Source organism: Medicago sativa, chromosome 4 (genome assembly GCF_051527215.1).
Source record: "Medicago sativa cultivar Bolivia chromosome 4, Bolivia_mono, whole genome shotgun sequence".
Taxonomy (NCBI): Eukaryota; Viridiplantae; Streptophyta; class Magnoliopsida; order Fabales; family Fabaceae; genus Medicago; species Medicago sativa.
The window spans coordinates 4,527,034-4,540,645 of NC_140752.1; the positions used below are offsets into that span (position 1 = coordinate 4,527,034).

The 13,612-nt window shown below is 35.4% G+C and overlaps 1 protein-coding gene and 1 pseudogene across 1 annotated transcript; one reads left to right on the forward strand and one right to left on the reverse strand.

Moving 5' to 3' along the window:
- Positions 1–8,027: 8,027 nt before the first annotated feature.
- LOC146925637 (small ribosomal subunit protein uS9-like) lies at positions 8,028–8,459 on the reverse strand. The gene has a single exon (XM_085758085.1). The coding sequence runs from the start codon at positions 8,457–8,459 to the stop codon at positions 8,028–8,030; it is 432 nt and encodes a 143-aa protein (XP_085614211.1).
- A 45-nt stretch (positions 8,460–8,504) lies between these two features.
- Positions 8,505–12,890, forward strand: LOC146925638 (putative leucine-rich repeat receptor-like protein kinase At2g19210; annotated as a pseudogene).
- Positions 12,891–13,612: the final 722 nt, after the last annotated feature.

Consider the following 13,612-nt stretch of genomic DNA (forward strand, 5'->3'; position numbering starts at 1 on the left):
TGTTGTTTACCTATCCAACGAATTGTCACATGCTAAGATTCAATTCAAATCGGCCACTTTCTGGGCTTCCTAGTAAAAAACCGGTTGAAAACGAGTAAATTCCCTAAATTGACGAGGAAATTTTCTTAACATCCATTTTGGCCGAATTTTTAGAGAATGTAAAAATAAACCATGGAAGTCGTAGTTGTGTTGTTTACCTATCCAACGAATTGTCACATGCTAAGATTCAATTCAAATCCGCCACTTTCTGGGCTTCCTAGTAAAAAACCGGTTGAGTAAATTCCCTAAATTGACAAGGAAATTTTCTTAACATCCATTTTGGCCGAATTTTTAGATAATGTAAAAATAAACCATGGAAGTCGTAGCTATGTTATTTACCTATCCAACGAATTTTCACATGCTAAGATTCAATTCAAATCGGCCACTTTCTGCGCCTCCCTAAATTGACGAGGAAATTTTATTAACATCCATTTTGGCTGAATTTTTAGGGAATGTAAAAATAAACCATGGAAGTCATAGCCATGTTGTTTACCTATCCAACGAATTGTCACATGCTAAGATTCAATTCAAATCGGCCACTTTCTGGGCTTCCCTAAATTGACGAGGAAATTTTCTTAACCTACATTTTGGCTGAATTTTTAGAGAATGTAAAAATAATCCATGGAAGTTGTAGCTATGTTGTTTACCTATCCAACGAATTGTCACATGCTAAGATTCAATTCAAATCGGCCACTTTCTGGGCTTCCTAGTAAAAAGTGGTTGAAAACGAGTAAATTCCCCAAATTGACGAGGAAATTTTCTTAACATCCATTTTGGCCGAATTTTTAGAGAATGTAAAAATAAACCATGGAAGTCGTAGCTGTGTTGTTTACCTATCCAACGAATTGTCACATGCTAAGATTTAATTCAAATCGGCCACTTCCTGGGCTTCCTAGTAAAAAACCGGTTGAAAACGAGTAAATTCCCTAAATTGACAAGGAAATTTTCTTAACATCCATTTTGGCTGAATTTTTAGGGAATGTAAAAATAAACCATGGAAGTCATAGCCATGTTGTTTACCTATCCAACGAATTGTCACATGCTAAGATTCAATTCAAATCGGCCACTTTCTGGGCTTCCCTAAATTGACGAGGAAATTTTCTTAACCTACATTTTGGCTGAATTTTTAGAGAATGTAAAAATAATCCATGGAAGTTGTAGCTATGTTGTTTACCTATCCAACGAATTGTCACATGCTAAGATTCAATTCAAATCGGCCACTTTCTGGGCTTCCTAGTAAAAAGTGGTTGAAAACGAGTAAATTCCCCAAATTGACGAGGAAATTTTCTTAACATCCATTTTGGCCGAATTTTTAGAGAATGTAAAAATAAACCATGGAAGTCGTAGCTATGTTGTTTACCTAAAACCCTAAACCCTAAACCCTAAACCCTAAAACCCTCAACCCTAAACCCTCAACCCTAAACCCTCAACCCTCAACCCTAAACCCTCAACCCTCAACCCTAAACCCTCAACCCTAAACCCTAAAACCCTAAACCCTCAACCCTCAACCCTCAACCCTAAACCCTCAACCCTCAACCCTCAACCCTCAACCCTCAACCCGCAACCCTCAACCCTAAACCCTCAACCCTCAACCCTAAACCCTAAACCCTAAACCCTAAACCCTCAACCCTAAACCCTCAACCCTAAACCCTAAACCCTAAACCCTACACCCTACACCCTAAACCCCTAAACCCTAAACCCATAAACCCTAAACCCCTAAACCCGAACCCCCGGACCCCCGGACCCCCGGACCCTCGGACCCCGGACCCCCGGACCTCGGACCCCGGACCTCGGACCCCGGACCTCGGACCCCCGACCCCCGGACCCCGGACCCCCGACCCCCGGACCCCGGACCCCCGGACCCCGAACCCCCGGACCCCGAACCCCCGAACCTTCGAACCCTCGAACCCTTGAACCCTGAACCATGAACCCTGAACCCTGAACCGTGAACCCTGAACCCTGAATTGACGAGAAAATTTTCTTAACATCCATTTTGGCCGAATTTTTAGAGAATGTAAAAATAAACAATGGAAGTCGTAGCTGTGTTGTTTACCTATCCAACGAATTGTCACATGCTAAGATTCAATTCAAATCGGCCACTTTCTGGGCTTCCTAGTAAAAAACCGGTTGAAAACGAGTAAATTCCCTAAATTGACGAGGAAATTTTCTTAACATCCATTTTGGCCGAATTTTTAGAGAATGTAAAAATAAACCATGGAAGTCTTAGTTGTGTTGTTTACCTATCCAACGAATTGTCACATGCTAAGATTCAATTCAAATCCGCCACTTTTTGGGCTTCCTAGTAAAAAACCGGTTGAGTAAATTCCCTAAATTGACAAGGAAATTTTCTTAACATCCATTTTGGCCGAATTTTTAGATAATGTAAAAATAAACCATGGAAGTCGTAGCTATGTTATTTACCTATCCAACGAATTTTCACATGCTAAGATTCAATTCAAATCGGCCACTTTCTGCGCCTCCCTAAATTGACGAGGAAATTTTATTAACATCCATTTTGGCTGAATTTTTAGGGAATGTAAAAATAAACCATGGAAGTCATAGCCATGTTGTTTACCTATCCAACGAATTGTCACATGCTAAGATTCAATTCAAATCGGCCACTTTCTGGGCTTCCCTAAATTGACGAGGAAATTTTCTTAACCTACATTTTGGCTGAATTTTTAGAGAATGTAAAAATAATCCATGGAAGTTGTAGCTATGTTGTTTACCTATCCAACGAATTGTCACATGCTAAGATTCAATTCAAATCGGCCACTTTCTGGGCTTCCTAGTAAAAAGTGGTTGAAAACGAGTAAATTCCCCAAATTGACGAGGAAATTTTCTTAACATCCATTTTGGCCGAATTTTTAGAGAATGTAAAAATAAACCATGGAAGTCGTAGCTATGTTGTTTACCTAAAACCCTAAACCCTAAACCCTAAACCCTAAAACCCTCAACCCTAAACCCTCAACCCTAAACCCTCAACCCTCAACCCTAAACCCTCAACCCTCAACCCTAAACCCTCAACCCTAAACCCTAAAACCCTAAACCCTCAACCCTCAACCCTCAACCCTAAACCCTCAACCCTCAACCCTCAACCCTCAACCCTCAACCCGCAACCCTCAACCCTAAACCCTCAACCCTCAACCCTAAACCCTAAACCCTAAACCCTAAACCCTCAACCCTAAACCCTCAACCCTAAACCCTAAACCCTAAACCCTACACCCTACACCCTAAACCCCTAAACCCTAAACCCATAAACCCTAAACCCCTAAACCCGAACCCCCGGACCCCCGGACCCCCGGACCCTCGGACCCCGGACCCCCGGACCTCGGACCCCGGACCTCGGACCCCGGACCTCGGACCCCCGACCCCCGGACCCCGGACCCCCGACCCCCGGACCCCGGACCCCCGGACCCCGAACCCCCGGACCCCGAACCCCCGAACCTTCGAACCCTCGAACCCTTGAACCCTGAACCATGAACCCTGAACCCTGAACCGTGAACCCTGAACCCTGAATTGACGAGAAAATTTTCTTAACATCCATTTTGGCCGAATTTTTAGAGAATGTAAAAATAAACAATGGAAGTCGTAGCTGTGTTGTTTACCTATCCAACGAATTGTCACATGCTAAGATTCAATTCAAATCGGCCACTTTCTGGGCTTCCTAGTAAAAAACCGGTTGAAAACGAGTAAATTCCCTAAATTGACGAGGAAATTTTCTTAACATCCATTTTGGCCGAATTTTTAGAGAATGTAAAAATAAACCATGGAAGTCTTAGTTGTGTTGTTTACCTATCCAACGAATTGTCACATGCTAAGATTCAATTCAAATCCGCCACTTTCTGGGCTTCCTAGTAAAAAACCGGTTGAGTAAATTCCCTAAATTGACAAGGAAATTTTCTTAACATCCATTTTGGCCGAATTTTTAGATAATGTAAAAATAAACCATGGAAGTCGTAGCTATGTTATTTACCTATCCAACGAATTTTCACATGCTAAGATTCAATTCAAATCGGCCACTTTCTGCGCCTCCCTAAATTGACGAGGAAATTTTATTAACATCCATTTTGGCTGAATTTTTAGGGAATGTAAAAATAAACCATGGAAGTCATAGCCATGTTGTTTACCTATCCAACGAATTGTCACATGCTAAGATTCAATTCAAATCGGCCACTTTCTGGGCTTCCCTAAATTGACGAGGAAATTTTCTTAACCTACATTTTGGCTGAATTTTTAGAGAATGTAAAAATAATCCATGGAAGTTGTAGCTATGTTGTTTACCTATCCAACGAATTGTCACATGCTAAGATTCAATTCAAATCGGCCACTTTCTGGGCTTCCTAGTAAAAAGTGGTTGAAAACGAGTAAATTCCCCAAATTGACGAGGAAATTTTCTTAACATCCATTTTGGCCGAATTTTTAGAGAATGTAAAAATAAACCATGGAAGTCGTAGCTGTGTTGTTTACCTATCCAACGAATTGTCACATGCTAAGATTTAATTCAAATCGGCCACTTCCTGGGCTTCCTAGTAAAAAACCGGTTGAAAACGAGTAAATTCCCTAAATTGACAAGGAAATTTTCTTAACATCCATTTTGGCCGAATTTTTAGAGAATGTAAAAATAAACCATGGAAGTCGTAGCTATGTTATTTACCTATCCAACGAATTGTCACATGCTAAGATTCAATTCAAATCGGCCACTTTCTGGGCTTCCTAGTAAAAAACGGTTGAAAACGAGTAAATTCCCTAAATTGACGAGGAAATTTTCTTAACATCCATTTTGGCCGAAATTTTAGAGAATGTAAAAATAAACCTTGGAAGTCGTAGCTATGTTGTTTACCTATCCACCGAATTGTCACATGCTAAGATTCAATTCAACTCGGCCACTTTCTGGGCCTCCCTAAATTGACGAGGAAATTATCTTAACATTCATTTTGGCCGAATTTTTAAGGAATGTAAAAATAAACCATGGAAGTCGTAGCTATGTTGTTTACCTATCCAACGAATTGTCACATGCTAAGATTCAATTCAAATCTGTCACTTTCTGGGCTTCCTAGTAAAAAAGGGTTGAAAACGAGTAAAATCACGAAATTAACGAGGAAATTTTCTTAACATCCATTTTGGCCGAATTTTTAGAGAATGAAAAATAGGGTTTAGGGTTTTAGGGTTTTAGGGTTTAGGGTTTAAGGTTTAGGGTTTAGGGTTTAGGAGTTAGGGGTTAGGGTTTAGGGTTTAGGGGTTAGGGGTTAGGGTTTAGGGTTTAGGGGTTTAGGATTTAGGGTTTAGGGGTTAGGGTTTGGGGTTTAGGGTTTAGGGTTTGGGGTTTGGGGTTCAATTCAGGGTTTAGGGTTTAGGGTTTGGGGTTTAGGATTCAATTCAGGTTTAGGGTTTGGGGTTCAATTCAGGGTTTAGGGTTTAGGGTTTAGGGTTTAAGCTTTAGGGTTCAATTCAGGGTTTAGGGTGTAGGGTTTAGGGTTTAGGGTTTCGGTTTAGGGTTTAGGGTTTAGTGTTTAGGGTTAAACGGTTGAAAACGAGTAAATTCCCTAAATTGACAAGGAAATTTTCTTAACATCCATTTTGGCCGAATTTATAGAGAATGTAAAAATAAACCATGGAAGTCGTAGCTATGTTGTTTACCTATCCAACGAATTGTCACATGTTAAGATTCAATTCAAATCGGCCACTTTCTGCGCCTCCCTAAATTGACGAGGAAATATTCTTAACATCCATTTTGGCTGAATTTTTAGAGAATGTAAAAATAAACCATGGAAGTCATAGCCATGTTGTTTACCTATCCAACGTGGTTGGCAATGCCTACTTTGGTTATTGAGGTTCAAAGCTTAGGACATCGAGTGAGAAAATTTTTGTTGTAGATATTGCTGGCGTACATGTATTTATTCTTTGCTTAATTGGTATCTCAGATTAACCACGTTGTATATTGAATATGTTTTTTTCGCAAAAGTTGTTGTATGATACCAATAGAGTAACAAACAATATAAGAAAATTATCTTATAACTATTTTATATTGTGCTATTTTATATCACTGTGATGCATATATATTATACCTCAAATTCATTCACATGAATTTTACTTACTCAATCACGATTAAGGAGATCATAAAACGAAAAACGTTAATAACAACATGTTAGTATTCATGGTTACTTAGAAATAAACATGTGGTCCAACATATAACTCCAAAGAGTAACTCCCTCTAACGTACGGTTCCGCCAATCACCATGAATACTCACAATCCAAACACACCAATATTCAGCAATAACAGCGTGAAATATCTTTTAAAAATAAAAAAATCATAAATTAAATCCAAAACTATATTGCAAAGTATTTTGTTATAAAAATTTAACTGTGTACACTTGTGCTCTTCCACCCCCTTTACCATACATCCTTTCTTACCTTCAGGTTTCAACAAACGCAACATTATTTCTAAGAATCTCCCATTCATGAACCACTTCCCATCTAACCAATAGATCCAACACTTCATTTTTGAAAATCATAGCCTCTTACCATTTCTGCATAGGTACCTATAGCAGATAAAGATAACCTGCATAACAGGCAAGGAAATTGACCGGCTGTTTAAAGGGTAAGAAACATTAAAATGAAGTTTATAACTTATGAAAACTCCACATCTTGTAAAAAATAAATCTGTTTATTAACTTCATTATACTGTTTCCCATCTTGTTTATAATTTAGGATGTTGATCTCATATTTGAATCCAACCGAAGAGGGTTGCCTCACCATTAAAATTCACTGTCCCACTTATATATTTTTGAAGTTATATAACTCAATGAGTTATAATGGTGAGATGATGGGCATAATCCACTCATATTGGATTCAAACATAAGGATCCACGTCCTGAATAAACTGCCAAATTTGGTTTGAAATAATTCATACCACAAACAATAATATTTTACCATTCAAAATCCCTACATTGCATGGTCTCCCTCATTATCAAAGAAACCCCTATCACATCCCTATTTAGATAAATTTCAGTTTGAACCCAAATTATTTGACCCAAAGACAGGTATTCTTAAAAACATATTTGATTTAGTTTCTAACTTATGAAAACTCCACATCTTGTAAACAAGTAATTCCTAACTTGTAGCCATGATTCTGAAAAAACTGAAGCATTTGATTTCAAAATAATTAATCATTACAAAATCATTTTAACTTCATTGAAAAATTGGTAATACACCAACTTAAATTGTCATCCACAACTAAATCAGTACCCAACAACAAAATCATTTTAACTTCTTTGAAAAACTGGCAATACATCAACTTAAATTGTCATGCACAACAACATCAGTACCCAAGAACATTGGTAAAGACATTGAAAACAGATCAAGGTAAATAAACATACACAACCTAGAGCTTAATTGTGCAATTTATGCAAGCAAGTAAGAACATAGCCCTAGAACAACCATAATTCACAGCTCTAGAAATATCACAGTTTAAGCTTCAAATAATATCTATGAAACACGGACACCGGACACAACTCGCCGACACTAGTAAAATGATATGAAAATTCGATGTAATCACATGTGTTGGGTTCAATCAGAAGTGTTTGTGCTGCATAGAACCCGTTTGGATTGGCTTATTATAAGCTTATGTACAAGCTATTTTTCATAAGCTCAAATATAAACACATCCAAACGGGCACATTGAATAATATCACTTCACCATGATTCTTGCAAGGATATTTCAATTTCAATAATTTCAACATAGCCAGAAAACAATGATGAACGAAACCTTAAATATACGCAGAAATTCAAAACAAAAACATAGATTTATGTGATGCTTCAAAAATCCAATACAAACCTAAAAAACAATTCAAATCATAATATCAAAATGATAGTATCATAGTACTACGAAACAACATAAAAAGTTTCCACAACATATAACATGAACCGAAATCTTAAACAAACAACTAAAAAAAACACCTCTTTCTCCATTCCTCCCAAACAAACACCTTCAACGGTAAGATTTCTGGAACCTAGCACGAGCACCATGTCCACCAAACTTCTGAAGCTCACAACACATAGGATCAGCAACAAGCAAAGTCCTATCATACCTCTCCAGAATATCCTTGGTCTCCTTCTTGCTCTGTTCATCGACAAACTTCTGGTAATAAGCAACCAAAGCCTTTGCAATACTCTGCCTGATGGCGTACATCTGAGCGGTATGACCACCTCCATTCACACAGATGTGCATGTCCACGCCGACGAAGCGGTGCTTTCCCAACAAGAGGATTGGTTCAAATGCCTTGAAGCGAAGGATCTCTGGTTCAACCAACTCGCTTAGTGCTCCATTGATCTTGATCAATCCACGACTGCATTTGCAGTAGGTGACGGCCACAATGTTCTTCTTCCTCCCAAAACAATGAACTTGCTCAAGTTTTTTCATCTCTTCTTCGCTCTGTGAAATCGGCCTCAGTCAAAAACCTTAATTATGCAGCGCAGAGAAGCGAAAGAGAAGAGGTTGGATTTATATGATAGTAGGGTTATGGTTATTGAATTGTTCTTATAAGTTCGATTATTTACGCTTTGCCATCGGGTTTGGGCCGGTATATTACGCCCCAATCTAAAGGATTTTGCTCTGAAGTCATGTTTCTGGAGCATTAACCATGACATGAGGGGTTTGCAATGCACTTTGTTTTTAATGCTTTTGCTTTATTTTTGTCAAGTACATGCATCCTGTACTGAGCATCAATCACCTTCGGCTGGCCTATGGTTGCATAGTGAAAACTTATATCTAAGCTGCCAGTGACAACTTGGAATTTTCCTTCCTTCCCAAGTATAATGCCTCCACATATTATGTGTACATGCACTTTGCTGAAATCCAGAAGCTCGATGCAAATCAAATTAGAGAGTTCAACATTTTTGTAAATGGGCAGCTTATAAATAGTGACCTATTCATTCCTTTGTATCTTCAGAACCTGTATTATATATCAGTTATTAGTGAAACGAAGTTGGAACTTTGGTTTAATAAGACTAGTAGATCAACTCTTCCACCACTATTCAATGTCGTCGAGACATATATGGCAAAGGACTTCTTACAATCAGAAACATATCAAACCGATGGTATGTACTATTTAGTTAGATGCATTGATTTTAATCTCAAATATCTATTAACAATTAATTCAAGACCATGCACTTCATTATTTACATGGACTATTCTTACAATCTTATTCGTATGGGTTAATAGTGTTTTTCCTTTTGTAGTCATTTCCAGGTTCCCCCCCTAAGAAATTTTCGGTTTGGTTTTCGTCCTCGTAAATTTTTTTTTTCAGAATACTCCCCTCCCCCATCCAACTCAGCAAAATGTAATACGTGGCGCTGATTTGGCATTTTTTTATATTTTTATTAAATGGCCACGTGTGAAATTAATTTTCCACATCAGATTTTATTTTTAAAAATACAAAAAATATCGAAAAAATTTAGATTTTTTCCCAAAACTAAAAAAATATTAAAAAAAATTAAAAAATTAGAACAAATCAGAAAAAAAATTAAAAATTCTAGAATTTAATTTTCATAATGAAAAAATTTTGAAAATTTTTAAAAATGTCAGATTTTTTTCGAAAAAGCTATTTTTTTAAAAAAATTTCTACTAAAAATTATTTTCTAAATTTTTAATTATTTTTTATTTTCAAAGAAATTTTTCCAGATTTTTTTAGTAGAAAAATTAAAATAAAAAAACAGTTTTTTGGAAGAAAAAAATCTGACGTTTTTTAAAAATTTCGAAATTTTTTCAATTTTTTTTAAATTAAATTCCAGAATTTTTAAATGTCTTACCTAATTTAAAAAAAACGAAGTATTTTTTTCTAATTTTTTTAATTTAAATAAAATCTTAATATTTTTTCTGATTTTTTTTTAAGAAAAAACTTAATTTTTTAAAAAAGAATTGGGAAAAATCTGAATATTTTTCAGATTTTTTAAAATTTTGTAATTTTTTCTGAAATTTTATTATTTTAGAAAAAAATGCTTAATTTTTTTCGATTTTAAAAAAAAATTAAATATTTTTCTGATTTTTTGGATATTTTGTATTTTTAAAAATAAAATATGACGTGTAAAATGTTTTTCACACGTGGCCAATTAAAATAAAAATAAAAAATAAAAAAATGTCAAATCAGCGCCACGTATTACATTTTGCTGAGTTGGATGGGGGAGGGGGTATTTTGGAAAAAAAATAATTTTACGAGGACGTAAACCAAACCGAAAATTTCTTGGGAGGAAACTTGGAAATAACCTATATTACAGAGGGAAAAAACATTCTTAACCCTATTCGTATTCACTGTATAGTCTTAATTTTGTTTTCCTTATGATAATAGTTGATGCTATCCTAAATGTGAAGTCAACTTATGGGATCAAGAGAAACTGGCAGGAGATCCTTGTACTCCAGTGTCTTACTTGTGGAATGGCCTAAACTGCAGCTATGTTGGTACGGATTCGCCAAGGATCATATACTTGTAAGTTATGTGGCATGAAATGAAATGCATACGCCGATGATAATCCTTCAGGAACTATAGCTTCTGGAACTTAACTTCCAGCGGTTTAATTGGAACTATAGCTTCTGGGATATCCAATCTGAAGTCAATAGAATATTTGTAAGTTCTTGAATCTATTATGTACACGAAAAACAAATAGCAAGCTAATAAGTTGATCACAAAATAGAATGTTAAGGTTTTGTCGAATAACAATTTGACTGGTGCTGTGCCTGATTTCCTATCTCAGCTACGCTTCTTGAGAGTTCTGTAAGTCAACTATCTTCATCTAAGTTATCCTAGGCTGACTTGATTATTCAATTAATTATATTGCTTGAGGTGCTCAAAATATATTCTTGTCGAGAATGAAAGCATGTAAAGAGTAATTACTTTTTTATTTACTGAAGAAACTTGGAAGGAAATCAGCTATCAGCAGGGGCGAATCCCTTCATAACAATGGGGTAGCATTGGCTACCCCAAAAGAAAAATAAACCTTGCATAATTTGTATAGTTTTAAAATATAGCTACCCCATTAATATATTACTTGGCTACTCTAAACAATTTTGTTGGTTTAAAAGAGAGATTATTTAAAGAAAATACTTATAATCTATTTAGTTTAGTGTCAATTATAAATAAATTTGACTTGTTAAAACTTCATAGAGTACAAATTTTATAAATAATTATTGTTAGATTTTATTTTCTTCGTTGTCGCTTCATTAAATATAAGGAAAATTTATTGCAAACTTATTTTACTTATTAATTAAGTTTAATATATTAATTCTTAAAATATATTTTATTATTTCTTTATATTTGGCCCCCTCGTAAAAATTGTATTAGCTTCGCCGCTGGCTATCAGGATCAATTCCAATACAACTCCTTGTGCGTTCAAAGAATAGTATGCTCGAATCCAAGTATGTTCTATTTAAAGTTTTACTTTTACAGTAAAACTTTAAATAGAACATACTTGAATCCAAGTATGTTCTATTTAAAGTTTTACTTTTACATATTTTATGAACCTTTTGTACGTGATGTGTTAGTGATTTATCTCATTTATATATCAAAAATGTATGGTGTCAAACTATGTCAAATAAATAACATGATTATATATTACTGTATGTGCAAGTTTTGGTAGAAATTCAAATCTTTGCACCTCAGATTCATGCAACAAGAGAAATGGGAGTAAGGTTTTAGTTCCATTAGTAGTATCAGTTGGTGGAGCTTTCATTATACTAGTAGTAGCAATGATTTCTTTTCGCATATACTACAAGAGACACCAAGGTAGGTTTGGCTTTCTATTCCATTGACATTGGTAGGAGCCGAACAATAGAATAAAAATAGATGATTTAATTGGGTATGTAATTTAAATGTAAAAATAATTTACACTGTCGACTAATTACACATCATCATCTTAAGTGTGATTTTTAAGATAATCAGGATCGAAGTTAACATTATTTTTAATAATTTGACAATTTATGATCGGTAAATTGGTTGACTACACTCAACGTGTATAAAAATTAGAGTCAAAGAAACAAGAATTCAGCTATGAAGAAGTGTTAAACATTACCAGAAACTTTGAAAAGGTTGTGGAGAAAGGAGCATCTGGAACAGTCTACCATGGCTGGATTGATCATGATACTGAGGTAGCTGTCAAAATGCTATCTTCCTCATCAACTCAAGGATATCTGCAATTTCAAGCAGAGGTAGTATCATGAATTAATTAATTTTCAAATTTTATCATGTTTATTCACACATATTATAGCTTCAACGATGTTCTTGTGAACTGAAGGAATTATGGTTTTCCTTTCTGATTCACAGGCCAAACTTTTTGCTGTAGTTCATCATAAATACTTGACAGGTCTTATAGGGTATTGTGATGATGGCACCAACATGGCTCTAATCTAGAGTATATGTCTAATGGAGACTTAGCCAAGCACTTATCAGGTATTGTTTATGATTGTGTCAGCACATTAATTTTTTTTCTCACAAACATGTTATAATTATGGTAGCAGCTAAAATTTATTAAAGTAATTTGTATCGACTTTGGTTAGATGATAGTCCTGATTGAAATTCATTATGCGAGTTTTGCTAGATGATACTCCCTCCGTTTCAAAATGAGTGTCGTTTTAGGTGTTTACACGCATATTAAGAAATGCAATGATTAAAAGAAAGAGAATGGTTATTTTACCAAATTATCCTTATTAACTACTCCCTCCGGTCCTATTTACAAGAGAAAGTTGACTTTTTAGATACATTGAATAATGTATGTATCTAGTCAAGAACCTAAACCAAATACATAAATTATTTAATGTATCTAAAAAGTAAATTGTTTCTTGTAAATAGGACCGGAGGGAGTATTTGTTAGTTTTAAAAGTAATATTTTAGAAGTAGTGTGCAAAGTATTAATTGGAGGGTACAATTGAAAAGAAAAAGTTATTATTGCATTGGAAACTGAAAGTGACATTCATTTTGAAACAAATTTTTTTGGCTAAAGCGACAATCATTTTGAAACGGAGGAAGTAGTATTCATTGAAACTAAATGTTCCCAAATTTTGTGAACATCTGTCATCTGCATAAAACTTCTAAATAATCAAAGCATGCCCGAAAAACAAACAAATTAGGTCAAGTTAAAGGTGGCATTTACCATGGGAAAGGTTAATCCTTTCCCACCATGGGAAAGGTTAGATTTTACGGACAGCTGGCAGTGAAACAGGTTTTTATGAGATTTTTTTGGAGTATTAGTTTGGACAAACAGAATTTTGTGCAAATATTAAACTAACATTTGGATTACACCTCCCCTTTTTACATTCTCAGACCACATAGTCACTTGGTTACATTCTCAGATTTCACCCCCAACACACCTTCAACAACAAGACCGAAAATGCTTGTCCTGCTTTGAAGAACAGATTGAGGCCAGATCTGCATACCCAAGTTGTAAATCCATTTATATATGATTTGGTACAGCTTGTGTAAAACTTATGGAGGAAAATTTTCAATCTGATTGGTCTTTTAAGAATAATTTCGAACTGATTTCTATCTGTTATAAAAAGAAATAATTGGTTTTGGTCTGTTATGAATA

Excerpts from the sequence above, each read along its gene's own strand:
- LOC146925637 (XM_085758085.1), bottom strand. The coding sequence starts at position 8,459 with ATGAAAAAACTTGAGCAAGTTCATTGTTTTGGGAGGAAGAAGAACATT.